This window comes from Panicum virgatum, chromosome 1K (genome assembly GCF_016808335.1).
Source record: "Panicum virgatum strain AP13 chromosome 1K, P.virgatum_v5, whole genome shotgun sequence".
Taxonomy (NCBI): domain Eukaryota; kingdom Viridiplantae; phylum Streptophyta; class Magnoliopsida; order Poales; family Poaceae; genus Panicum; species Panicum virgatum.
In genome coordinates this window covers 55,546,251-55,570,715 of record NC_053136.1, presented here as the reverse complement: position 1 = coordinate 55,570,715, position 24,465 = coordinate 55,546,251, and the positions used below count along the sequence as shown (strand labels likewise).

The 24,465-nt window shown below is 44.5% G+C and overlaps 3 protein-coding genes and 1 pseudogene across 5 annotated transcripts; 3 read left to right on the top strand and 1 right to left on the bottom strand.

Annotated features, from left to right (window-relative positions):
* The first annotated feature begins 7,673 nt into the window (after positions 1 to 7,673).
* Positions 7,674 to 13,460, top strand: LOC120646274 (receptor-like serine/threonine-protein kinase ALE2). 2 transcript variants are annotated; one of them, XM_039922921.1, is made up of 8 exons: positions 7,674 to 8,141; positions 9,452 to 9,565; positions 9,650 to 9,739; positions 9,916 to 10,290; positions 10,373 to 10,630; positions 10,956 to 11,345; positions 11,730 to 11,970; positions 12,357 to 13,460. In XM_039922921.1, exons 1-8 carry the CDS (start codon positions 8,072 to 8,074, stop codon positions 13,024 to 13,026), a joined length of 2,208 nt encoding a protein of 735 aa, XP_039778855.1. In that variant the 5' UTR covers positions 7,674 to 8,071; the 3' UTR covers positions 13,027 to 13,460. The 2 variants fall into 2 exon arrangements, with proteins under 2 accessions (XP_039778855.1, XP_039778861.1); XM_039922927.1 differs by having other exon boundaries at positions 7,679 to 8,141; positions 9,919 to 10,290.
* Positions 13,461 to 13,982: 522 nt separating this feature from the next.
* On the top strand, positions 13,983 to 16,432 carry LOC120646262 (annotated as a pseudogene).
* Positions 16,433 to 16,780: 348 nt separating this feature from the next.
* LOC120646250 (carboxyl-terminal-processing peptidase 2, chloroplastic-like) lies at positions 16,781 to 20,963 on the bottom strand. Its single transcript, XM_039922912.1, has 13 exons — positions 20,668 to 20,963; positions 19,885 to 20,218; positions 19,613 to 19,765; positions 19,089 to 19,171; positions 18,792 to 19,000; positions 18,558 to 18,626; positions 18,344 to 18,459; positions 18,168 to 18,243; positions 18,051 to 18,092; positions 17,690 to 17,798; positions 17,443 to 17,540; positions 17,261 to 17,354; positions 16,781 to 17,149 (listed from the first exon to the last, which is right to left on the bottom strand). The coding sequence occupies exons 1-13, from the start codon at positions 20,755 to 20,757 to the stop codon at positions 17,021 to 17,023; spliced, it is 1,602 nt and encodes a 533-aa protein (XP_039778846.1). The 5' UTR covers positions 20,758 to 20,963; the 3' UTR covers positions 16,781 to 17,020.
* A 203-nt stretch (positions 20,964 to 21,166) lies between these two features.
* LOC120646230 (2-(3-amino-3-carboxypropyl)histidine synthase subunit 1-like) lies at positions 21,167 to 24,115 on the top strand. 2 transcript variants are annotated; one of them, XM_039922906.1, is made up of 2 exons: positions 21,167 to 22,688; positions 23,758 to 24,115. In XM_039922906.1, exon 1 carries the CDS (start codon positions 21,259 to 21,261, stop codon positions 22,678 to 22,680), a length of 1,422 nt encoding a protein of 473 aa, XP_039778840.1. In that variant the 5' UTR covers positions 21,167 to 21,258; the 3' UTR covers positions 22,681 to 22,688; positions 23,758 to 24,115. The 2 variants fall into 2 exon arrangements, with proteins under 2 accessions (XP_039778840.1, XP_039778836.1); XM_039922902.1 differs by having other exon boundaries at positions 21,174 to 22,660.
* Positions 24,116 to 24,465: the final 350 nt, after the last annotated feature.

The following is a 24,465-nucleotide window of genomic DNA, read 5'->3' as shown; positions in this document are numbered from 1 at the left end:
CGCTCTCATTGAAATGGCATTTTAAAACTTCAATTAGGAACCACTTTCTAAGAACAAATGGATCCTGTAGAGCAATGGAAAACTTTTTCAGTAAAGTAGAATTTGAGTGATAACATAGAATATCTAATGGATTGTATTACTAACCATACAGAGCCTTTGCTGGAATGGTTGTCCATCCCACAATCTCATAAGTTCATAGACTATATACCCCGTCAAGTTCCTACACATCATAAAATTTTCCAAGAACACTTAAAGTTATCAAGTCAAATGATTTCATAGTTCAATTTATTGATGTAAAGAAAGGGTTGTTGAGGCAAAAAAAATAAGTATTACCCGTCAAGTGTTTTCGGAATATAAAAAGGAAATATAGGATTCCAATCATAAATGTCGTCGTTCCATGCGGGATCTACTTCCTCCATGGCACGATCAAATGTTTTTCCAACCTTTTGTATTCAAGGAAGGTAGTAAAAGATGGGGTTGTTATATGCAGCGCTTTCACGCACAGGTGAAGGATCAACAATCATTATGACTCTGGCCTTCCTGTCCAGTACAAAAAATGCATACATGCCACACGAATAGAAAGGTATGATAACATATAATAATAGATGTTAATATATCCGCAAGCTTTAGTTGTTATATACGAAGCATAAAAGAATATGAAACATATAAAAAAACTTTGAATAGAACTTACCAGCTGACATTCTTCGAACGTAATTGCACTGTAGGGCCAGTCACTAAAAAATATGGCCAATTCCTTAGGTTTATGATTGACACGATATTTAGGATGGCGTCTGTAATTGCAGGCATACTGTAAATGGATATTATGTTAGTATATTTGCAATATATATATATATATAAAGCATATAAAGTAGTAATAGTAAGAATAATAATAATTAATAATAAATTAAATAACATACTGAAAACTTAAGATCTAGCAGGTGACATTTCGGCTCAAACATCACATCGGTCTCATCGCAAGCAATCAAACGCACTCCTAGATTGAAAACATCGATATCCATGCTCCGATTAGGATCAAGTATTTCTTGAAGATTTCTGAGATTTAAGCTTATTAGGTGTGGATTGGAACTTCGCACCCATTCTTTCCTGCAAACAAAATTTATTTATTGATTCTCAAAAAATATGATTTTTTCTATCTATAATTGCAGTTTAAATCTAAAATACCGTAAAGAGCAGAGGTAACACTCACCGTAGAGATTCTTCATCAGTTATGGACAAGATAAAATAGCAAATCGCTGAGGCTGTATCTTTGTAGTAGCAGCACGTCAACTGGGTCATCTATGTCGGTTCTATTATGACACAGTCATTTGGATCGAATATTTCCTCTCTGCTGTTGTGCTCTTCTATGTAGTTACTTGCCGTGTTAAAGGGTGAGTCGTAAAGGATGGCCGCTCGCTTGAATCTGAAATGTTGCATGTCGACCTGCACAATCATACTCACGTAATTACTGATGCATCCAACTCATGCAATCCAAACAAATTACTGAAGATGAAGATATTATACCCCGCAAAAGGAGTCAGATAACCTTTCCCATGTCCAGTATTCCATGAAGTTTAATAGAAACAGGCCACATGAGACACTACAAGCACATGATAATAAACAATTTTTAATATAACAGATAATTAAAAAAATTATAAAGCTTAGAGTATACTATTTATTATATTATTAAGTTAGGTTAAGCTAAAGAATAAAATATATAATTGGCAAATTACCCATCAATTTGCATCCTATGATGAAATTGCTCCTCTGTTGGCCACTGCGACACGTCGTCAAGGTCAGGTCATTTGCAAACTTTGAACTTTACACCACTATTTAACGCCACATCAGTTTGTTTCTGTAGGCCGTGCAACTGCAATTGGAAGAACGACAAGACACCAGCTAGTTGACAATGTGAAGGCTAGCGTGTGATGGAGATGTACCTCTGCCGCCGGCCGTCTGGTCTGGTCGAGCGCTAATGCAGCAGGCTGCTCCTGGCTCTCGCCGAGCGGGACGAGCGGCCATTTGCCACGCACCGCAGCGGCCTGCTGCCGGACGGTGCCGAGCGCTAATGCAGCAGGCTGCTCCTGGCTCTCGCCGAGCGGGACGAGCGGCCGCTTGCCACGCGCCGCAGCGGCCTGCTGCCGGACGGGGTGCCGGACTCGGTGATGATGACCCTATGCAATCGCTACCCCTGGGATCGATTGAGATCGGTAGATTCCGTGTGTAAATTTGGAAACATGAGATCACCATGCATGGAAATTTGAAAACATGAGGCCGCGTGATTTGCATCCTATGGAAATTTGGAAACATGAGGCGTACATGCGCGCGTGAACATGAGGCCGCGTGATTTGCATCCTCCCTCTAATTGGCTTTCCATATGAGATCAATAGATGGGTATGGTGGGTACATAAGAGAGCTATGATGAGAAAAGTTGGAGGTTTTGAGTGAAAACATTTTAGAAATAGCTGTTTTCATCTATCCACCATCTTGAGACCTGCGGTGTGGGGCCATCTGTGAGGGGTAAGGGTGGTACATTTTGGGTGAGAATTGTTTTCAATTGTTTTAATTTTTATAGAATAGATAGATTGGATAGATGAGCTGTGAGCGTAGAATTAGGCCCTGTTTAGTTCCCACCCCATGAACACCGTAAACATAAAAAAACATCACATCAAATGTTTCGACACATGCATGGAATACTAAATGAAGTCTATTTACAAAACTTTTTGCATGGATGGGCTGTAAATCGCGAGACGAATCTAATAATCCTACTTAATCTATGATTTGCAACAGTGATGCTACAGTAACCATCCGCTAAATTTGGATTAATCATGGATTAATTAGCATCATTAGATTCGTCTCGCGATTTACAACTCATCTGTGCAAAAAGTTTTGTAAATAGACTTCATTTAGTACTTCAAATTAGCAAGATTCTCTCGTAATTTTTTTTTGAGTTTCAACTGTTTACAGGGCCTTAATCCGCCATGCACAGCATGCCTGCGCCGCTATCACATGCCGCAGCGCCACGTGTCGACTAAATTGGCTGATCGAATGTCAGTTTATTTGCAAACTTAAATATATTTTTCTTTCAAAAGAAAGATCCATTTCAAATCCATTTTAACTACAATACTGATTACAATAAATGCGACAAAATGAGATCCAATTTAAACATATATGTTTTTTTTTTTACTTTTTTGGAAATCCAATGCAGCCCGAATAGCTAAACGGGTCCAAAACTTACTGATGGCGGACCCATTATTGCTTACCGGGCACACAATAGAAGAAAACGCGTGCTTGTATGAGTGTGGAAGACTGGATAAAAAGGTAGGGAGTAATATGGGGAAAGTCTATTTATCGCTTTAAGCGATTTTGCTAGATTCAATCGCACAAGCCAGTGTCTCCATCTCTGCTCGCCTTCATCTCCGTCTCCGGCCGCCTCCGCCACCATCTGTGCCTCCGGCCGCCTCCGCCTCCTCCTCGCCTCCGCTCCGGCCGCCTCCGCCTCGGCCTCCGTCTCCGGCCGCCTGGTGCTTGAGGTGGAAGATGAACAGTGCTGATGCTTGAGGTGGAAGATGAACAGTATCGCGGGCCCACCTGCAGTGACGGTGCTTCCCTTCTGCGATGCACTGGCTGCGGCTCGCGCGCGCGATAAATAGTTCCCCCCAGTAATCTGGGCAGTTGATCCACCGTCCAATGGCTGGTGGAGGTGGTTGAGAGATAAGAAATATCTCAACCCACCGTTACTACTTCAACATTTTGCGTTGAGATAGTTCATTCACAATGTTGAACTAGTTTTTAAGAAATGTTGAATCTATTATTTCAAAATGTTGAATATATTGGTACAAGATTTTGAATATGTTGGTTGAACTTGCTTATGTTAAAGTGCTAAAGTTGTCTAATTATAATGTTTGATTATATTTTTTCATTAAGATTGAATAACTCTTTGATAATATTGAAAGTCAAAACATCATCCCCGTATACAAATCTATAGAGATTAACACTACTAACGCTCACGGATGTAGAACTGAAGCACAAGTTTCAACTAACACACATCATAGCACAAAGTTTTTATAGGCATAGATCTAGTTTTTTAATAAATTTATTTGGAGATACAAATATTGCACGTATTTTCTACAAATCTGATCAAACTTGTGGCACGAAAACCAAAAGCGACTATTAATAAGGGACAGAGGGAGTACATCTTAAAGCAACAAATGAAAGGCATGAAGAGATCTATGTAACCTACATGATATAGTAGTAGTTAGGATCTGCCGCTAGCAGTCGTTGCAAGCAAACAGCTGCAGACGACGATCCTTGAATCAAGGTCGATCCTGAACCCCGGATCCTGGAGCAGAACAGGGGCTCAAGTCCATGGCAAGCGCGGAATGCAGAAGCTATACCCAAGGGGCAGCGTGAAAGAACATTCACCTAGTTTTGATGAATTAATGACAATATAATTAAAATGTTAATGAGTTCTAATGAGTTTATTTGAGAATCAGTACAACTTGTACATGAAAGAAAAAGAATGATGATCGGTGACACCCATTCTAAAATTGGAAATATTTACGTCAAGTTTAAATTCATTTTATTTTTGAAATTGAGTTTAGAAAAATCATACTGTCCGGGGGGGGGTCCATGGTTGATGTCTTGGAAGTGTCTCAAAGCTCAAAAGATTACCCAAACACCAACCAAACATCCACACAAGTTGAAATAATCAGATTTTGTGCACTGCAACTATTCTGGTCGATCAAGAATTTTCCTAGTCGACCAGGTGAAGCTCTTTGTTTGGAATTCGCATAGAATCCCTGGGCCAAGTTTTGGACCTCGGCGCCAGCACTATATATAACGGTCATATTTTGGGGCTATAGGTTTATTATTTATCCCTTCATCCCTTCCTCACACCTCTCTTGGCTCTCTTTCTTCAACCTTTAGACAAACTCTTCCTAACCTTCATTCCTCCTTCCTTGCTCCACTGAGCTCATCTTGCAAATATTTGGTTTCGTGGAGAGGATTTGTAGAGTTCTTGGTGTGAGCCTTGAGTAAGCTTCATTCCCATCCTTTGAGCTATGGGGAACTTCATCAAGCACCATAATTTGGATTTGTTACTTTTGGAGCCTTGCTCCGAGACGGCTAGTGGTGACCCGATAAATTTGTATTACCCATCCTCATGGAGGATTTCATAGTAAGTATCTCAAACTTGATCTTTGCGGTCGGTTGGGAGAGGAAGCTCTTTGTGGACACCTCAATGGAGACGTAACTTCCTTTTGTGGGAGTGAACTTCAGATCTAAATCTTGTGTCTCCTTGTGTTCTTCACGTTTTTGCTAGTTCTTGGTTTGACCTAATTTGAAATCTAGCCCGATCTACTTGTTGTGAATATTTTAGGTACAAGTGTTCCACGGATGTACAAGTATACATCATCCCAAGACTATGGTTACTCGTAGATTCAAGTTCCATGGCTAGTTGTTGAGTTAAATTCAAAACTAGACACTAACCCCAATAAATCGCGCCCAAGCTTGGTCGACCAGGTGAACCTGATCCACCAAGGTTTCTATTCACCCCTCTCTAGGCAACGGATCTTTCACACGGCAGCGCTCACATGCTGGGGGCAGCGGTAGGGTGGGTCAGCAGCGACGCTTGGGGTGGTGAGATCTCGGAGATGGGTGCGACAGTGGCGTCACAGGAAGAGGGAGTAGAAGGGAGGCGGCGTAGACTTGCGACTTATGCGAGATAGATCCCAACACACACTCTCTTCGGCCCAATCAAGGAGGTGGGTTAGATCTACAAGCAGGCAAAAAAATGTTATGCGAGACCTGCAGTGAGATCCTCTTCGACCCAATTGGGGAGGTGGGCCGGACCTATGAGCGGGCCAAAATGAATGAGTAGCCTATGTTTCAGTGGAATGCTATTCATTGCTTTGGCGATGAATTTGCGTCTGTCACTTAAAGTAGATCTTGCAGGCTGATTAAGTAAATTCGACCCTCAAGAATGTGAAATCCTTGGCTTATGAGGATGGGAAGTGATTTTGGCCCACAACATCATTGGAACATCTTTTAGACCATGGGAAGGCATACAACATAACTTGTTGGCATTTCATCAAACACCATCCTAGGGTCTTAAAAAATATAATTATTCAAATTACTGTGAATTAGGACGACTAGGGAAATACAAGGAGGCATTAGAGGAGGCACCAGCATGCTGTTTGAGGCATTCCACAAGTGCTCGGCGGTGGAGAGCGCATTCCTCCTCGCCGTTGCTATCATTCCTCGGGACAATATCTCCTCTTTGCCTCTTTGGCCATCACAAGATGGGGGCGACTGTTAATAGCCCCCGCGACATCCGCTCCCCATCACTACTCTCTCTCTCTCTCTCTCCTCTCCTTCTCTCTCATCCTCTCTCTCCTCCGACTATCCGAGGGAAGAGTGGAGAGTCAAGCGGTTTCGCAGCTTGAGGAGAGCATCGCTGTAATCGTCCAGATCATGCTGGAGAATAGGGAAAGGGATAGAAGAGGCAAATTCTCTTCTCTTCTAAGGCTGAATGCTTCATATCCTAGCACAGCAGCTACCCACTTTTGAACAAGTGCAGTCGTCTAGCCAAGCAACCCTAGCTAGATTCATGGGAGGAAGAATACAGGAAGCAGCAAGACCAGCGCAAGCACGATAATTCAGCTGGCTGCCATCGTTTGCTTGCAGCGAGATGAGGCTACCATGTCAGTGATGCATCCAACACTCCGGTACTTAGGCATATAGCACTCCTTTGCTTGCATGGGAATTCCGCAGTTGGATGCACGAGAGTGGATCTTTCGGGAGGCATGTTTTGCCTCCCTGCTTCATTTCATTTAGCATTGCAGAATTGGGATTTTTTGTATTTAATTCATGCAGTCCATCCCTCTTTAAAAGAATAAAACTCTTGCTTTTCGAGAAGTTACTATTTTAAATTTAATTAAATTTATATAAAATAGTTTCAACATTTATGTTTATACGCTCCATACCTTTGTGACTCGCCAATGTAGTTCTTCTCAGAGCAAGGTTTATGGTTTCGCTCGCTCCCGGCGAAAAGAAAGCCTCCGTGGACAGCAATTAATGCTACAGCGGCAGCAGCAGCACGCGGTGCAAGCAGCAACGGCCAATGAGCAGCGAGCGTGACAGCATCGCAGCGAACAGAAGCTCCGCGCGCTCGCATGCACCTGCTCCCAGCCGGCGTCTCGCGAGACGGTCGTTCTCTTCTCTCTCCTAATTTCTCTCTCCCACGTCGGACGCCGCCGGCTCTCCGCCGCCCATAATACTTGCTCTCATGCCGTGAACACCTATTCTTTGTGGTTTGATGGCTTGGTGCAACATGTCTCGTCATATGCTAACTCATCTAGTTGAAATACGTCATATCCGCATTGACCTTTGGCGTCTTTTGTATTCTGCTTCCCAACTGATGCCAAAGGAAAAAAAATAAAAGCAGTATAAAATTGACAAAAGAACACTTTGACTCCCGAGCCAAAATCCAAGCCCGAACGGCAGCGTCCTCGGACCTCGATCCACGCAAAAAGGCAAGCAAACCTCCGAAGCAACCGCGTTGGCCACCTCGCCATCGAACTGTTCCGGCCGCGCCAGGCCTGCAAATGCACAGCGCCCAGGATGGGCCCCACCTGGCCGCCACGACCGTCTCTCTCTCTGTCCTTGCTTCCTCACTCGCAGGCTCGCAGCATCAGCCCTCCCTGTCCTTCTTCCTGCATCGTTCGCTGGATTTTTCGAAATCAATCGAAAGCAAGGCCTCCCTCCGACTCCTTGACTCCCCTAACCGCGGGATTAGCTGCTCATTAACTCCACTCCAAATCGGCAGTACTGGTAGTAATCCACAGCAGCCGCTGCCAGCAAAACCACCAAACCCAGCGGGAGAGCAGCCACGGCAATTTAATGCCTTCCCCCCTCTCCCCGTCTCCCTCTTCTCCTCTGTGTGTGTGTAGAGAGAGAGAGAGAGAGTAGAGACTAGCTCGCTTCGCTGCCAATCTCCCCACCGATCCCCGCCGCCGCTGCCAGGAGCTTCCAGATCCGCCGCCCGGGCAATGCTGTAGCGCCGCGGGCCGGGATGGGTGGCGTCGGCGCCGGATTGCTGCTCCTGCTCGTCCTCCTACTCCGCGCGCCCTCCGCTCTCCATGGTACGACCGGCTCCTTCCTTCCTCGCTCGCTCCTTTTCGCTGCCCGCGTGCTCGCTTTCCGCTGGCATTGCGCTGCGTTGCTCGGCGGGCTGCCACACCGAGGCGGTGCTCTAGCGCTTGGGGCGCGGGGATTGCGCGCGCTTTGGTGCTGCCTTTCTGCCCAAATCCTTAGCTTCCTGGGGGCTCTGGTATGGTGCGCCGTTCCTGTCACGGGCCTCGGGTGCTTGGAATCGGGGTGTGACGCTGGCGTCTCCAGCGCGCGCGAGTCCCGGGGTTTGTCATTTTCGGTGCGGGATGCGGAATTCAGCTGCTAGGGGCGCGTTTTTTTGGGGGAAATGTTTTAGATTGCAGCGTGGTTTCCTGAAGAATTTTGCGCTGTGGAAAGGATCTAGCGAGGCGTGAGGTTTACGATACTGTCGGTGGGCTGGGTTGCCACTTCGTCCCCGCCCCCCTCCGTGTGCGGCTCTGGCAGCGACGGGCAAGTGTGTTTTCGAATTTTCGCTGACACCGATCCCGTAATGCTCGGAATCAGAGGGATTCTGCTTAGATTGGCAAGGCACGCCTTTCTGAAGGTTGTTCATGCTGCAAGCAGATGCTGCCGCGTATTCCTTGTTCGAAGGACTCAGGGTACATGAGATTGTTGGATGCAAAGTTTGCCAACTTGCCATCTACTGCGTTTTGTGTAGGGACTAGGGAGGCGGTGATTGCTAAGCTGAGCTTCCTCATCATTCATGCTTTTGTAGTTTGTACTCAACTAGACCTTGGTAGTGCCTTCTGCACTAAGTTGCTCCTTCGAGGGGGCTTATTTTCCATTTGGAGGGCTCTGTAAGCCTCCTGACCAGGCATAAAATGTTATGTAGAATGTAAGCCTATGTGAAGCGGTGCATAAAATCGTAAGTAGAATGTTCTTTGGTAGTTTATTTCGTCTGGGGATACTATTGTTAATTGAAAGCCCATTCGGTCTCTCTCTTTTTCGGGAAGAGGAGGAAATGATTCTCGTTAGGTTTTTAAAATACAAGTATCAAGTTTGCAATTAAATAACTTATGCAAAGCTACAACATTATGAGGATGCTGTAAAAGTATATTCAGAATCAAGCTTTTGAAAAAAAAAGGTTTTCATCTCCAATTATCACCAAGCCCTGTTTGAGAAACAGTAATTGCCGATGAACATTGGCCATTTAACTCCCATGCACCACATGCCTTTATGATCTTACACTTAATGCACAACTTATTATATGATTGGTACATAATTTTCCCAGGTTTTAACTATGTTTCTTTAGTGTAAATCCTAACCCCTCTATATTCTGCAGCAACTATATTGCCAAGTCCAGCACCGGCTCCATCAAAATCCCCTGAAGCGAGATTGTTAGGACCTCACATTTCCCCTTCATTTCCTCCAAGGGCACCGTCCCCTGAATCTCCTGGTACACAACCATGGCAACTTAAAAATACAATCTCAAGCTTCAAATTCTCATAGACTGCTATTTAATTTCCTTTTATTCTTATAGGCATTGCCGTGCGCCATCATCCGCACAAGCACCAGCACCACACAGAATCAAATCTGGGCCCTTCACCATCCTCATCACCTCCACCAGAAGGTTTGGCATTATCCTGTCAGGAATCCTTGTATTACTTTACTGAATCCTATACTTGTGTCATTATCTGTGGTCTATTTGTCTACCATCGTTTCTATTGAGATTTGAGCTATCTTATGATTAATTATATGATTGTATGCACTTTTCTATATTCACTGAATAGTTTCTTGGATCTTTAGCAGGTTGTTCTAGCTATACTTGCACTGAGCCACTGACTGCAACACCAATTGGTTCCCCTTGTGGCTGTGTCGAGCCTATTAGTGTTATCATTGATCTGGATGTAGCTCCGTATCTACTGTTCATGCGCATAGCAGAATTAGAAGTTGAAGTTGCGGCTGGGACTTTTCTTAAACAAAGCCAGGTGAAGATCATGGCTGCAGTTGCAAGTATCCAGGATGACCAGAAGACACGGGTGACCATCTATTTGGTGCCACTAAGAGAACACTTTGATACTTATACAGCATCCCTAATATCTGATAGGTTCAGGGATAAAAAGGTTCAGATAAATTCATCTATTTTTGGAGATTATAAAGTTATCAATATCACCTATCATGGTAAAGCCCTGTACATGGAATACCCCTTTCATAGGTTATTTGCTTGAATCATGTTTGTAAATACGCATCATTGTCACTGCAGGATTGCAATCCCTGTCACCAGCTGTGCCTGGGGAATGGGATCCAGGAACTGAAGATCCTATAACAGCGGCAGTACCCAATCAGAAGAAAAAGCACACGAAATCAGATATTTGGATCATTGTGATAGTTTCAGCGTCTTCTCTTGGACTTCTGTTGACATGTGCTGTTATCCTGATTTTAATAGTAAAATGGAAGAAACTTGGACGACTTCATGAGGCAATGAGCCCTGCAACTACCCCAGCAGCTAACAGAAGATATGGTATGGTATTATTACTTCTTTTATTCTTTGCTCTGTCAACTATCTGTTTCTTATGGCTGCTTGGAAAAATCGTAGAAGTAATGCTGTGATAGGAATGTTAGCATCACTCTGTTTTTTTCCAAGAACATTTATTATCATTTCATTTTGCTAAATCTAGATTTTTGTGTTCAACATTGGAAAAGGTTGATTACGATAGACGTGCTTATGATTTATAACAAAATCTAGTGGTAAAGGTCTCCCGAGTTCAACTTCCCGAGTACACTAAATTATTGCTACTCTTAAAAGTGCTGCTGCAGTTATACTGATAGCTTAATGCATGATGCAGGCGCCAGATCAACATTGTCAACCAGCATGGTGAGCTCTGCGTCAGCATCAATGCTTTCAACAGTGGCTACTTGCACATCGTCTGTAAAGACATTTTCACTAGCCCAGCTACAGAAGGCCACAGATGGTTTTGATTCAAAAAGAGTTTTGGGTCAAGGGGGCTTTGGACGTGTCTACCACGGGACGATGGAGGATGGAAACGAAATTGCTGTTAAATTGCTTACAAGGGAGGACAGGAGTGGCGATCGTGAGTTCATTGCAGAGGTGGAAATGCTCAGTCGACTACACCACCGTAATCTTGTCAAACTGATTGGTATTTGCATTGAGCGGAACAAAAGGTGTCTTGTGTATGAGCTCATACGCAATGGAAGTGTGGAATCCCATCTTCATGGTATGCTAAATAGAAAAGCTATGCTTTACAACTCTTGAATGGAAAGTTTTGACTTCATTGATCTCCATAAAATAATTAGATGAGGCTTATTTATTTTGTTCAAGCATGGCTGGCTATATCAGCAGCCATTCTAATTATAGAACTTTGAGTTATTTAATGATGAGTTTTAAGGAAGCGCATATATGCACAGTATTATCTGGCAGTTCCATTTTTTTCAAAAAAAAAACTGAAAATTGCTTGATGACATGTCTTTCTGAAACAGCATTTCCACGGCACTCAGAAACAAGAACAGAAATCCAGATTTTCCTCTGCAATGTTTGTGCCTAGTCTAGGATTTGTGAATGTATGATTGTTAGGTTGATCTTAGCCTTTTTCTGTCCATAGGTGCTGACAAGGCTAAGGGATCGTTGAACTGGGATGTTAGGATGAAAATTGCTCTTGGGGCTGCTCGAGGCTTGGCGTATCTGCATGAAGATTCAAACCCTCATGTTATACACCGTGACTTCAAGGCCAGCAATATATTATTAGAGGAAGACTTCACTCCCAAGGTTACTGATTTTGGTTTGGCAAGGGAAGCATCCAATGCAACTCAACCCATATCTACCAGGGTGATGGGTACTTTTGGGTAAGGCACACTTCGCTTATGTCCATCCAATATAACAGTGTCAATAACCATTAGATCATTTGTCAATGAATTGTATAATGTGTGGCATTTTGTTACTTCTGATTATGATAGGATGACTTCTGTTCTTTGTGATTGATACTTATTATGTGGATACACTCCTGAAGGTCACAGTTGGGGAAAAAAATGCAGCTAATATAACTATCATGAATAGTTCCTAGAGTTTGTTGATACCTTTTTGGTGTTGAGTAATGTTCTTGAGAGATCATTCTTTTTCTTTTGGCCAGACAATTCGTCGTATCAGACATGGCTTTACCTAGACACCTCTTGATCCAGAGTCCCTTGCTTTTTACTTGATTGTATTTTAATTTTTCTCTATGGCTGCACAGGTATGTTGCTCCAGAATATGCAATGACGGGGCATCTTCTTGTCAAGAGCGATGTCTACAGTTATGGGGTTGTCTTGCTGGAGCTTTTATCAGGAAGGAAACCCGTGAGCATCTCTGAGTCCAAGGATCCGGAGAACCTTGTGACTTGGGCCCGTCCTCTGCTAAGCCATAAGGAGGGCTTGGAGAAGTTAATTGATCCTTCTCTGGATGGAAAGTTTAACTTTGACAATGTAGCTAAAGTGGCATCCATTGCTTCCATGTGTGTGCACATCGATCCATCACAGAGGCCATTCATGGGAGAAGTGGTCCAGGCGTTGAAGCTTATCTATAATGATCCAGATGAGGCTTGTGACGATTCCTATAGCCCAAGGAATTCATCTGACCAAGATGGTGACTATGAAGGGGGCCTGGTCTTTGAGAGTGGTAGCTGGGGCAACGGGGCATCTGGGTGTCTAGACTACCGGAACTCCTTACCATTTGTTACTATGGACTACAGTTCTGGACGACTAGAAGGACGCCGGGACCCTCGGACGGCATTGTCAACGGACTCCCATGTCCAATCACCAGTGCTGCAGAACAGATCAGGCCCCTTGCGGATGAAGAAAAAGCTTGCCTCCTTCTACCGGTCTAGAGGCAGCATTAGCGAGCATGGGCACCTGCCGCGACATTGATTGATCAGGAAGCTAGTGTTAGGGCCGTTAGCTTGGGTTTGACTTTGGGAATGAGGCTGGGAGGTCATCACCTCTCGATGATTCTTGCCTCATGTTAGTGTACAGTTCCGGTGACCCTTGGGACTTGGTGCCTTTGGGTATAGGTGTTTTCATTTGCCTTCTGCTTCTTCCCCGGAAGCAATGAGGATGGGGTTGGCAGATGCTCTCTAATTTTGCAAATTCATTCTTCATGCATCTGATTGGTGTAATCTGGGTTAGGGAAGTTTGTTGCCAAAATTCTGGGCATCATGTTGTCGTGACTAGGTGGTTGTACTTGCTGCAGTTCGAGTTCATTGTAAACAGTGCTAGTGATCTTCCTCGCGTTGGCGAGGTGACTATACAGCCGGCTCAGCTGTCAGGTGGTTACTGGGTAATAATCTTTAGTGCTCATGGTACTTTGCCTTTCTAGCTGCATCGTTTATCATGCGAGTGTTTGTTCATAGTACTCGTGCTCTTGACCTCTTGTGGAGACCGTGGCGCTGTATGTCATCAAACTGATTGCCTGGCATCACACTGAATTTTGTCCTAGTTCGAGAATTGGAGACTTGTTCTTGCTCATTTAAGATGATGTAGCTGTGTTTGCGGAATGGGTTTCTGTTGGGAAAAAAAAAGGTTTGTAATTTCCATGGAGCGTGCAATGCAGTTTGTTGACGCTTTTCTGGTCAACACACCGGTGCGCTAGATACAGTTATTGCTAATTTTGGCCTCCAACACAGTTATTTCATGGTCTGGAGTATATTTCGTTCAAAAAAAACTTTGCGACACTTTCCATTCTGATTCCACTGCAAAAGCTGAAAAAATTCGATTTATCGTCCGGGCCCCCAAAATCAAAAGGACAAATATGAGGCCCAATTCTGCAATATTGGGCCCAAGAAGCCCATCGTACAGCACATTAACCCACGAAGTCTAGTGAGAGGGGCAACGAAACGGAAACCCTCCCCACTCCCCAGCTTCGCCCCCAACAATGGCGGCCACCGCGATGGACCACGACGGCGGCGACGACGTCGTCACGCCGGGGGAGCTCCTGGGTAACACGTTAACCCTCGTGCCCGGACGCGGAGCCTACGCGGAAGGCCGTTCCGTGCGCGCGTCGGTCACCGGCCACCGCCGCATCGTGGCGCCCGCACCTGGCTCCGACGACCAGGTAAGGTTTATTTGTTTAGGTTTTCGAATTTCTTTTCTTGGTACGTGTGACGAGCTGGTTCGGTTGTGTTGCAGAGGTCTATGGTGGAGGTGGTGGGGCACAAGGCCCATGGAGCCGTGCCGCAGCCTGGAAGCGTCGTCATCGCCCGGGTAAGATCTCTCAGCAATCACCAGAGTTCGTTGATGTTGTGTGAATTCTTATAATCGGTGAATATCTAGCCATCTATTGTCCATGTCAGTAATTATGCAGGTTTAAATATGGGCTGGTGAGAGTATGGTGTATGGTTTACAGTTTACTTTTTTTTTTTCTGTCAACACTCATATCACGTTCACGTTTGTGTGAGATTTGGATGCCCCTTGTCCACATGCATGTTTTGGTGGGGGTGTGGATAGTGCTGGTGACACCCAGGCACCCAGCCTGTTCATTGACGTGTTACTTGAACCTTGGAGCTTCAGGCTACTGTCTCCCTTCTGAGTTTCACACATTGGTTTGAAAATTATTTTTACAGAATAAATTGGTGGAGAGATCTTGTACAAGTGTAGTCACCACAGCATTTTAATGTCCTGTTTTCCAATAATTGCCTACCACCATTTTATTTTCGTGACACTAAGTGGTAATTCTCAGTACTTTGCTGAAGGTACTTATCTAGCATAATTGTGGATCTCTTTTTTCTTAAACAGTGGAAATTTCTGAAACTGCTGATTTGCTGAAGTTTTTCGGTTGCAGGTAACAAAGGTTATGGCTAGAATGGCCAATGCTGATATCATGTGTGTTGACTCAAAGGCTATCAAAGAAAAATTCACTGGCCTGATAAGGTGGCACCTTGCCAATGATTTTATTGGCCCCGTTGCTTCCATTTTTTATTGGTTCCAGCTGATGCCTTGCACCGCATCTTCTTTAGTTAGTTGCTGAATTCCATGCATGGATTCATGCTCTTATTCATCCTAAAGACTTAGACAACCAATCAGGGGAAAAATTATCATGCATATCCTCTGTTTTATTGGCAGGCAGCAAGATGTTCGTGCGACTGAAATTGACAAGGTGGATATGTACCAGTCATATCGGCCTGGGGACATTGTTAGAGCTATGGTTGTATCCTTAAGGGAAAAAATCTAATGCAAATAATTTCTGTTTTTTCTTTTGTTAGCAGTTCACGCTCATTTGTCCTTCAGTCATTCGCATCTATGCTTCTATGCTTCAGTTGACAGCATTTTTTTATGTTTATACTTTCACTTTGATATCTATAATGTTTCATTAGTTAATATTTTTGACTGGCTGAGGAAGTTGAGATCCTTAAATGGTGTCAAAGCTTTCTCTTGGTGATGCAAGAGCATATTATCTTTCCACTGCGTAGAATGAACTTGGTGTTGTTTCAGCACAAAGTATAGCTGGTACGAAAGGGTGCAACATACAATTTATTTGTAGTTTTGTACGAATACATTATACATGGAACTTCTCCCATCATTCTATGATGTAACATAGTTTTATTAATCTGGCTTCCCATGTGTTTCTTCAGGTGGTACATTGGTTCCAATCAGTTGGACTGAGATGCAATGTGATTTGACTGGCCAAATTGAGCAAAGGAAAGTTGCAAAGGTGGAATAGATGTGCTAGCCTTCCTGAGTCCTGACAAATGGTAAACATGTTAGTAACTGATCTTCTCTTGAGTTTTCTCCTGCGCTCCTAAGTATTGATTAAATGGACCTCGATATAAAAAGTCTATTCACAATACTGCATCAATGTTGATAATTTGTTCGAGAAAAATGTTGATGATTTAATGCACCAGTTCGAATTTCTTATGCAATTAGGGTAGAAAATTGACTGCTTTTCTTCACTCTCTGCTAAATGCTCATCTGTCCTTTCATTTGGTCTCAATGCTAGGTGATTGAGAGTTACAGGTTATTCTTACCACAAATTTCTTTGTGAACACATTACAGGCTGTGATGGTGTACAACATGTCTGACTAGCGAGAGCAGAACCTCAGCTGTGGACTACTGATTGTGCAATGTCTGAATTCATTACGCTGGAAGCTGGATCGAGCATGTTTTTTTTTTAAAGATAACCCTGGCTGAATCTAAGTAGGAGATGGTTCACCAAAATTTTGATCCCCAAGTCCACCAATCTTGTGATCTGTAACTCGTGAGCTAGTGACATTGCCTTTGAGTCGACCTTTGTATACGTTGGAAATACTGGCTTTGCATTGTTGAGATATGTTGCTGTGTCTTTCTGGTGTGCATGACGGTAACTGGCCTACTCGCAGCGCCCGATGAGCTGTCCTGCGTGAGTGCGTGTCTTGAGGACCGAACAGGTTTCAAGCATGCATCTGTGATGATATTTGAGATCTTTCATGCTTTCGGGCCTGGTTGGCATTTCATTACCCGACCACCCCGGGCATCACCAGAGCCCCATGTCTCGAGCTCTAGCTTCATTAATAGTTTCGTCAATGGCGTAGCCTAGATTCATAGAAGCTCCTGTCCAAAATTTTGTCCAAGTCCACCGCAAATGCATGCCCCCCGGGGGGTCAAATCAGGGATGATGCTGGCATGCTGCAGACACAGCACACAGTGGAAGTAGCAGAGTTTGTCAGTGCTTCGTTTCAAAATTGTCCCAAGAAGGATCTGTTCAAGACGACCATGGCTTCATTCAGAAGCAAATACTTTTCATCTTACACATATGACGAAATTGGAATCAAAGCCGATGTTAATGAAATGAATAGATGCTAAACCACCAACACGGCCACGCACAAGCATGGGAACCACATTCCTTATCTGTACAACCCATCCAAGCCAAAATGTTGAGAGAAGGGCCTGGTCATGATTTCGTAAATAGCTGCGCGGCATTCAGATTGCAAGGAGCCGTCGAATCCCTAAGGCAGCTGCAGAAGCCATCTTCATCTGTAGGGAATGATGCTGGCAGCGGTCGGTCCGGGATCACACCAACCTACCAAAAATATCATTCAGGACAACTCAAAAGCAGTGCTAAACCATATGTAAGGATTATTTTCCTCAAATTCTTTGTGTTTTTTTTTGAGGCAAGGAACAAATTGCTTACCTTGTCTATGTCGGTATGTGCAGGAGTTTCATAGCGTGCTACGGTCACAGCTAATCCAGATCCATCAGATAATCCAAAAACCGACTGAATCTTCCTGAATGTTGGCAGATAATGGGAGTGAGATAATAATCACTCAGAATCAGAACAAGGATTTCAATCATACAGGTACAGGCAAGCAGTACCCTTTTCCGTATGTTGGTTCCCCATATACGACTGCCCTTTTATTGTCTTTCAGTGCTCCAGCAAGGATCTCACTAGCACTTGCAGTTCCTTTATTTACCTAACAATTTCAAAAATGGCATCATTTGATGTGTGCTAACCTAAGAAAAAATAAGATAAGGAAAGCAGAATGACAGAAAGTGCAATCATCCTGGTAAGGATTAACTGAGTCCGCCTGTCATTTCTTTCTTTAGCTTAAGCAATGCATACCAGCACAGCCAAAGGTTCTGATGCAGCAATTGTGTCAGCTCCATCTGCCTCATAAATGTCACGAACACCTTGGCTATCACATATATACACAATAACTCCCTTGTCCATCCTGGCAAAGGAGCAAGAAAATAATACTTTAATAGAAGTTAATATTTAATATGATATCAGTTGCTAGATGTTCTAAGCCTACATGAATTGCTAAATTTAATATGACATTACTACAGCATGTACAACCTTCCACAAAGCTGCCAGTGATTTTTTTTTATAGGTGCATACATCCATGCACACATACACAATTAAGTAGCCCACCAAGATATGCGGCCAAATACCGTACCAAAAAATGCCACTAATACAAGCTTACCAAATTTTTGCAATTTGAATTCCTTCAGGAAACAGGCCACCACTGCATCAGATATAACCATGTCAAAGTTCCATTAAGAAAATGTCAACATATACCCCAGTTTCTGCAGGTCCAAACCTGTTATTCCGCAGATCCAACACAAAGGATTTTACATTGTTGTCCCTTAATGTCTTAATGGCCTCCCTAACAGACTCTGCGGGAGGATAATCAATTGGCATGATTAGCAGGACTTAGCATCTGGCAAAAATTTATGATGCTTCACAAAGACATTAGAGCTTCTCGATGCGGCAAACCTGCGGCATTTTGGTTAAATGTTGTCAATTTGATGTAACCAATCTTTGAGCTATCTTTTGCACCTGGAATCTCACACATCCTAGACCTCACTGGGTTTAAAGTGACTGTTTGTCTCCTGGCAACAAAAATCATAGAATAATTACTGGCTACTTTTCACAACGAATTCAGTCCTTTTATTTTCACTATGTAAAAAGGATTGTATGATTGACTTACGTTAGAACCACATGCCTGGTACTGGGCCCACTACGAATAGACAACTCTACTGAACTTCCTTCAGGTCCCCTAGCAAAGAGTTGACAGAAGAACATCACCTCTTAAAACTATCAAAAAACATCAAACAAGGGCAAAATTAAAGGATACAAGTACATATTCTGTTTTTCTAACACTGTGTTTTAGCGCTGGTCATTTATTGGATAGAGTGTGTGTAACAATGGTCATTGGCCTTACTGTAAGCGCTCTGCAGCATCATATATATCCATGTCTTCAGTGCTTGTGTTGTCAATTGCCAAAATGATGTCTCCAGGAAGAATGCCAGCCTTTTCTGCAGGACCAGCTGGGGTGGCTGTCATTACAGCAACTCCTGAAGGTGATCCATTAATTGCCATTGGGTAACCAATCGATAAACCTACACCCGTGAGTGCACCTTGCGTACCAGACTTCCTTCAGAAAAGACAATGACATGCTTTATAAATTATACTAACTGCATTGTAAGCTTATATGGAAGCCAATGATTGAGTTTTATACCCGCAAGCTCTTCAATTTCTCAGGTTCCAGGAATCGAGTGAATGGATCATCCAATGTTGAAAGCATTTTCTTGATTGCTGCATCTGCAGTGCAATTTTGGTTAAGCAAAAATGATCATATGAAATCCAAATTCTAACAGTAAGATGACTCGTTTTCCACAAATCTATAATGCACTCGACTTCTGGATCCTACCAATGCCATTAGCTAATTAGTTATATACTAATACTGCTGTTCGACTTCTGGATCCTACCAATGCCATTAGCTAACTAGTTATATACCGAAGGAGGTACATTGTAATATCCGTCTGTCGCAGAAAAGCTTGAGGCAATATGCAATAATGGTTTCCTTTGGACACTAAAACCTGTCCTTGTTGTATCACGAATGTATTTGGAACCACTTTATTAAATGACTATCAAATGCCTAATGCAGCTATACTTACCACAATAGAAATGTTCTAGTGATGTATGAACAGCAAGATTCTAGTTCTAGTTAAGGAAAGGGAAGGGCAATATTCAGAACCATACATGTCTCTTCCCTTGAATTCATCGGTTCATTGCGAAGGGCATTTTCACGGTATCTAAACCAACTTTGCCCGTTGAATGATTTGTCGTAGTATGCTCGATCAACTGCGCGCCAAGCCTCCAGGAAAAGCAAGTTTTCCTCTGTAAGTGCCGATGCTTGGATTTACCCAATAACAAATTACACATAGGTGTAAGCAGTAGCAGACATAAGAACAATGCGGAGACATAAGAACATAGGCTGAAGCTGCAGGGTTCTACCACTGTTGAGCACTTACATGAAGGTGCTGTATAAGAAGCTGCTGAGATGGACATGACGAGCACCATCCCTAAAACCATGCGGCCAAAACCGACAGACATGAAGTGCTTGGATCGCCCATCCTGGTGCAATGCACTAATGGCCTGATAAAACCGATTTATATTGCTGTGCATGACAATCATCAGTGAAGAGTAACGAGACAGCAATCTCTTTATTGGTCGTGTCAATCTGGACACAGACGGTCCACTTGCAAAACATTTGGTGGATCTCCTACAGCAATGCTTTGTTTGAGCGAAACAGCAGGCTGCTGCACGTAGAGGCGGACAAGGTTCCCATATAGATACAGCTACCACCTGTGATCCATCAACAGTGTTTCAAAATGATGATAACTCCGAAAGGTAAGCATAACTATGTAGGCCAACAAAAAGTTGCAGTAACGTGAACGTATGAAGCGAGTCCAACTATCCAAGCAGCGGCAGTGGTACTGGTACATTTTCTACCAGAAGCATGTCGTGTAAGCAAACATCAATGGAAGAAACGCTCAACGGAGTCATCAGACAGCTGTACATGCCAATGTGTTAATCCTTGAGTTGTAAAGGAATTGAAGCATCAACACGGCTACAGTAGAAGCAATCAGCAGCACCAGCGGCAGCAGCATGCGCTACTCGCTAGCTCCTAACCCAACAACGACCCACACGAACTGCCGGGGCCAATTGCTTATTTGCTTACTGCAATTCCAGCGCGAGAGCTTCAGAGATGAACAGGTGGCATAAGAAGAAAGCGGAGTGGTGGGGGTGATCACCGTGTGAAGGCGGCGAAGGCAAGCCCGCGACGGCGAGGCGGAGGACGCGGCGGATGCGGAGACGAAGAGTGGGCGAGAGGACGTCGCCATCAATCTCCCCCTTTCCACTCCCTCGGCGATGGCTTTTCGAACGGAGAGGAGAGGTCGAGGCCTCCCGTTTTCTGGGGTCGCCGCTTTTCCAGTGGAGTCGACGCGAAATTGGAATTTCTTTTGCCGGTGCCGGGGCCGGGGGTGGATAATGGCCACGGAATTGCCAGGAGGGGAGAGCCCCACGACCTAGACGCCGGAGACGAGAGGGGATTGGGCTACGAGAGCGATCTGGCCCACCACTCTGCACTTTTTCGGGCTGGGTGGGTGGTGGATGGGCAACCGCCACGCCACGCAACGCGCGCTTCAGACTCGTGTGGATTGAGCCGAATCAGCGCGGTTATTGGGCCAAAAATACTGGGCCTTCTCTTTCAGCTTCGACTCGGCCCGCATGTCTGATCTTGCCTCGTCTAGAATTGTTTTGCTTTGGCTGGGTCCCACACTCCATAGCCCTCCCTCTTCAGGGACTCTCCCATCCTGCCGCCGCCGCCGCCTCCCGCCGCCATGGACGCCGGCGACCCCTCCACCTCGCTCGCCCTCACTGCGTCCGAAGCACCTCCGCAGAGCCCCACCAAGAGGAACAAGAAGCCGGCCAATCCGCCCAAGCGCTTCGTCCACACCCCGATCCCGCCCTCCATCCTCTCCGACCCCACCCTCACCGCCGCTGCCACCTCCCTCCTCCCGGCCAACTACAACTTCGAGCTCCCCAAGACGGCGCACCGCATCCGCTCCGCGGGCGCCCGCCGCGTCGCGCTCCAGCTCCCCGAGGGCCTGCTCCTCTTCTCGCTCCCGCTCTCGCACCTCCTCGCGCCCTACCTCGAGCCCGACCCCGCCAACGATGTCCTCGTCCTAGCCGACGCCACCTACGGAGCATGCTGCCTCGCGGACCGCCCCGCCAAGGCGCTCGCCGCCGACGTCCTCGTCCACTACGGCCACTCCTGCCTCGTCCCCGTCACGTCATCCCTCCTCCCGGTGCTCTACGTCTTCGTCGAGATCCGCGTCGACGCCACCCGCCTCGCCGCCGCCGTCCGCAACGCCTTCCCGGACCCCGCCGCCGCGCCCCGCCTGGCCATCGCTGGGACCGTGCAGTTCATCTCGGCAGTGCACGCCGCGCGCGAGATGCTCACAAAAGAGGGGTACCGCGACATCGTCGTGCCACAGGCGAAACCCTTGTCCGCCGGCGAGATTCTGGGGTGCACCGCCCCGACATTGAGGAAATCAGAGGAGGTGGGGGCGGTGGTGTTTGTTGCCGACGGGAGGTTCCACCTCGAGGCGTTTATGATCGCCAATCCCCGGGTGAAGGCCTACCGTTTTGACCCATTTCTCGGAGTTCTTGTGCTCGAGGAGTATGATCATGTTGGCATGAAGCAGGCAAGGAAAGCGGCAGTTCTGGCGGCAAGGAAGGCCACGAGCTGGGGAGTAATACTCGGCACCCTGGGGAGGCAGGGAAGTGTGAAGGTTCTCGACAGAGTGGTGGACCACTTGGAGGAGAAAGGACTGGAGCACACAGTAGTGCTCATGTCCGAGCTGTCCCCGGCGAGGATGGAGCTGTTTGGGGATTCAGTTGATGCTTGGGTTCAAATTGCTTGCCCTCGCTTGTCCATCGATTGGGGCGAGGGTTTCAAGAAGCCAGTGCTGACGACCTTTGAGTTTGATGTCGCGCTGGGTTACATCCCAGGGTGGTGGGAGAAGGGCAGTAGTGAATGTGGTGGCAAACGCGGTAGTGGGTGTTGTTCAGGATCAGGAAGCTGTGGAGATTGTGATTGTAGTAGTGGGGATTGTTCTAGTGGGGATTTTGGAGGCGACTACCCAATGGATTATTATTCTCAAGATGGAGGTGATTGGAATAGCTGCTACATGAAGAAGAAGCCATCTGTTGGTGAGAGGAAGCCACGAGTTCGGATTGGTATGCACATAAATTCTTAGCACTTCAGGTGCTGCTTCGGCCTGCCCCTTGTCTTGTTCTTATCCTGCACACTAGAACTCAGACCATGTCATATCTTGGCACAGTTGCACTTAATGTTGGTTAATTGATTGGTACTTGTATATGTTGAAGCAAACACTATAAAATTGGCAAGTTACAGTGCATTATCTTACTGTTGAATTTTTTTGTTGTAAAATTCTCTTAAGGCCGTGTTTAGTTCCCCTTAAAGTTCCAAAAAATTTCCAGCACTACAGTAATTTTAAACGTTTGACCACTAATTAGAAGTCTTAAGTGTGGATAACTGACAAAACCCATTCCATAACCCCCGGGTGTAATTTCGAGACGAATCTTTTAAGCCTAATTAGGCCATGATTGGACAATGTCGTGCTACAGTAAATAATCTCTAATGATGGATTAATTAGACTCGTTAGATTCGTCTCGCGATTTAGAACCCATCCATGTAAAAAGTTTTATAAATAGATTTCATTTAGTACTTCTAAATGCCAAGATTCTGTTTTCAAAATTTTTGGAAAACGGAACTAAACACAGCCTAAGTGATGAATGGTACTTCTACCCCCTCTTAAATTGTGCATGGTAATTTTTGTAAACCAACATCCTTTCCAAAATAGAAGTGCTGTTTATTTTAACATGAAACGACATTTCTAAAAACCCTTGTATTACTGAATTCTGCTTTTGTGACTGAATATGCCATTTCCTGTGAGGTTATCTCTACAATTTGTTGTGATTAGTATGAAGATACATGGGACTATTTTATAGTCTCAAGGAAAGAAAACTCTGAACATCGAGAATTCCTTTTACTTCTGTTAGATCAATGGCCGAGGGAAATAACTTGTTCAGAAAATTTTACCTTAGTCGAATGTCTGCTGACATCAGAATCAGACATAGGATCTAGTATAACCCTGATTCATGTAGTCTAATTTTATCTGGATTGTGATGCAAATTGTTCTTGGTTTAATTCAAAGGTCACTATTCATGGTAATGTGCAGTTGGAGCTGTTGAGATGTTATTTGGTTGTTTCACGTTAATTTATGCTTTTTTATGGCAATTCTATTTGGCAGGCAACGGTGTTGAAATCATGGAGAAGCGATGAAATTGAGCACTGTTGTGGGGCCGTGAGGTGAATGGAGATATGGACAGCAGCTTCAGGTCGTTCAGAAATTTTGGCACCAGAGTTCAGTGTCGTTGTACACCCAATGCTGTCGCTAGTGGCTAGTTACCAGGCAGGAGAAACTTGCCTGTGCCTTCTGGAGTTTTTTTTTTTTGTATATTGTACTCCACCCTTCACCATATGTTGTAATTTTGTATTGTTGAATCTGTCATGGTAAACATCTTCTGCCACGTGCTCACACTAGATATGTCAGCTAGATAGTTTATTTGTATCATACTTTTGCTCTGAATTTTGGGTTGGTTTAGTAAGGTGACTTTTTTTAGCCCTTATCACATCAAAAGGAATCTTACCATTTAGGAGTATCAAATAAAATTTATTTATAATTTTTTTTGACAGATGGGTGCTAATTTGCGAGACAAATCTAATGAGTCTAATTAATCTATGATTTGTTACAGTAATGCTAGAGTAATCATTCACTAATTATAAATTAATAATGTGTCTCATTAGATCTGTCTCGTAATTTAGCCCCAAGTTCTGCAATTAGTTTTGTAATTAGACTTTATTTAATACTTCTAAATGATAAGATTTTTTTTAATGTGACATGGACACATGTCTAAAGTTTAGTCTCTGAAACCAAACAATCCCTAAACGAGTGTTG

What these genes read in the sequence shown, in the direction of transcription:
- LOC120646250 (XM_039922912.1), bottom strand. Translation starts at nt 20,757, where the DNA reads ATGGCGACGTCCTCTCGCCCACTCTTCGTCTCCGCATCCGCCGCGTCC. An exon ending in GATGCTGCAGAGCGCTTACA is followed by an intron (nt 18,627 to 18,791) that starts GTAAGGCCAATG and finishes ACTCTTTGCTAG; the next exon opens with GGGACCTGAAGGAAGTTCAG. An exon ending in CACATACCGACATAGACAAG is followed by an intron (nt 17,150 to 17,260) that starts GTAAGCAATTTG and finishes TATTTTTGGTAG; the next exon opens with GTTGGTGTGATCCCGGACCG.
- LOC120646274 (XM_039922921.1), top strand. Translation starts at nt 8,072, where the DNA reads ATGGGTGGCGTCGGCGCCGGATTGCTGCTCCTGCTCGTCCTCCTACTC. An exon ending in CGCGCCCTCCGCTCTCCATG is followed by an intron (nt 8,142 to 9,451) that starts GTACGACCGGCT and finishes TATATTCTGCAG; the next exon opens with CAACTATATTGCCAAGTCCA. An exon ending in ACCGTCCCCTGAATCTCCTG is followed by an intron (nt 9,566 to 9,649) that starts GTACACAACCAT and finishes TTATTCTTATAG; the next exon opens with GCATTGCCGTGCGCCATCAT.
- LOC120646230 (XM_039922902.1), top strand. Translation starts at nt 21,259, where the DNA reads ATGGACGCCGGCGACCCCTCCACCTCGCTCGCCCTCACTGCGTCCGAA. An exon ending in GAAGCCACGAGTTCGGATTG is followed by an intron (nt 22,661 to 23,757) that starts GTATGCACATAA and finishes TCTATTTGGCAG; the next exon opens with GCAACGGTGTTGAAATCATG.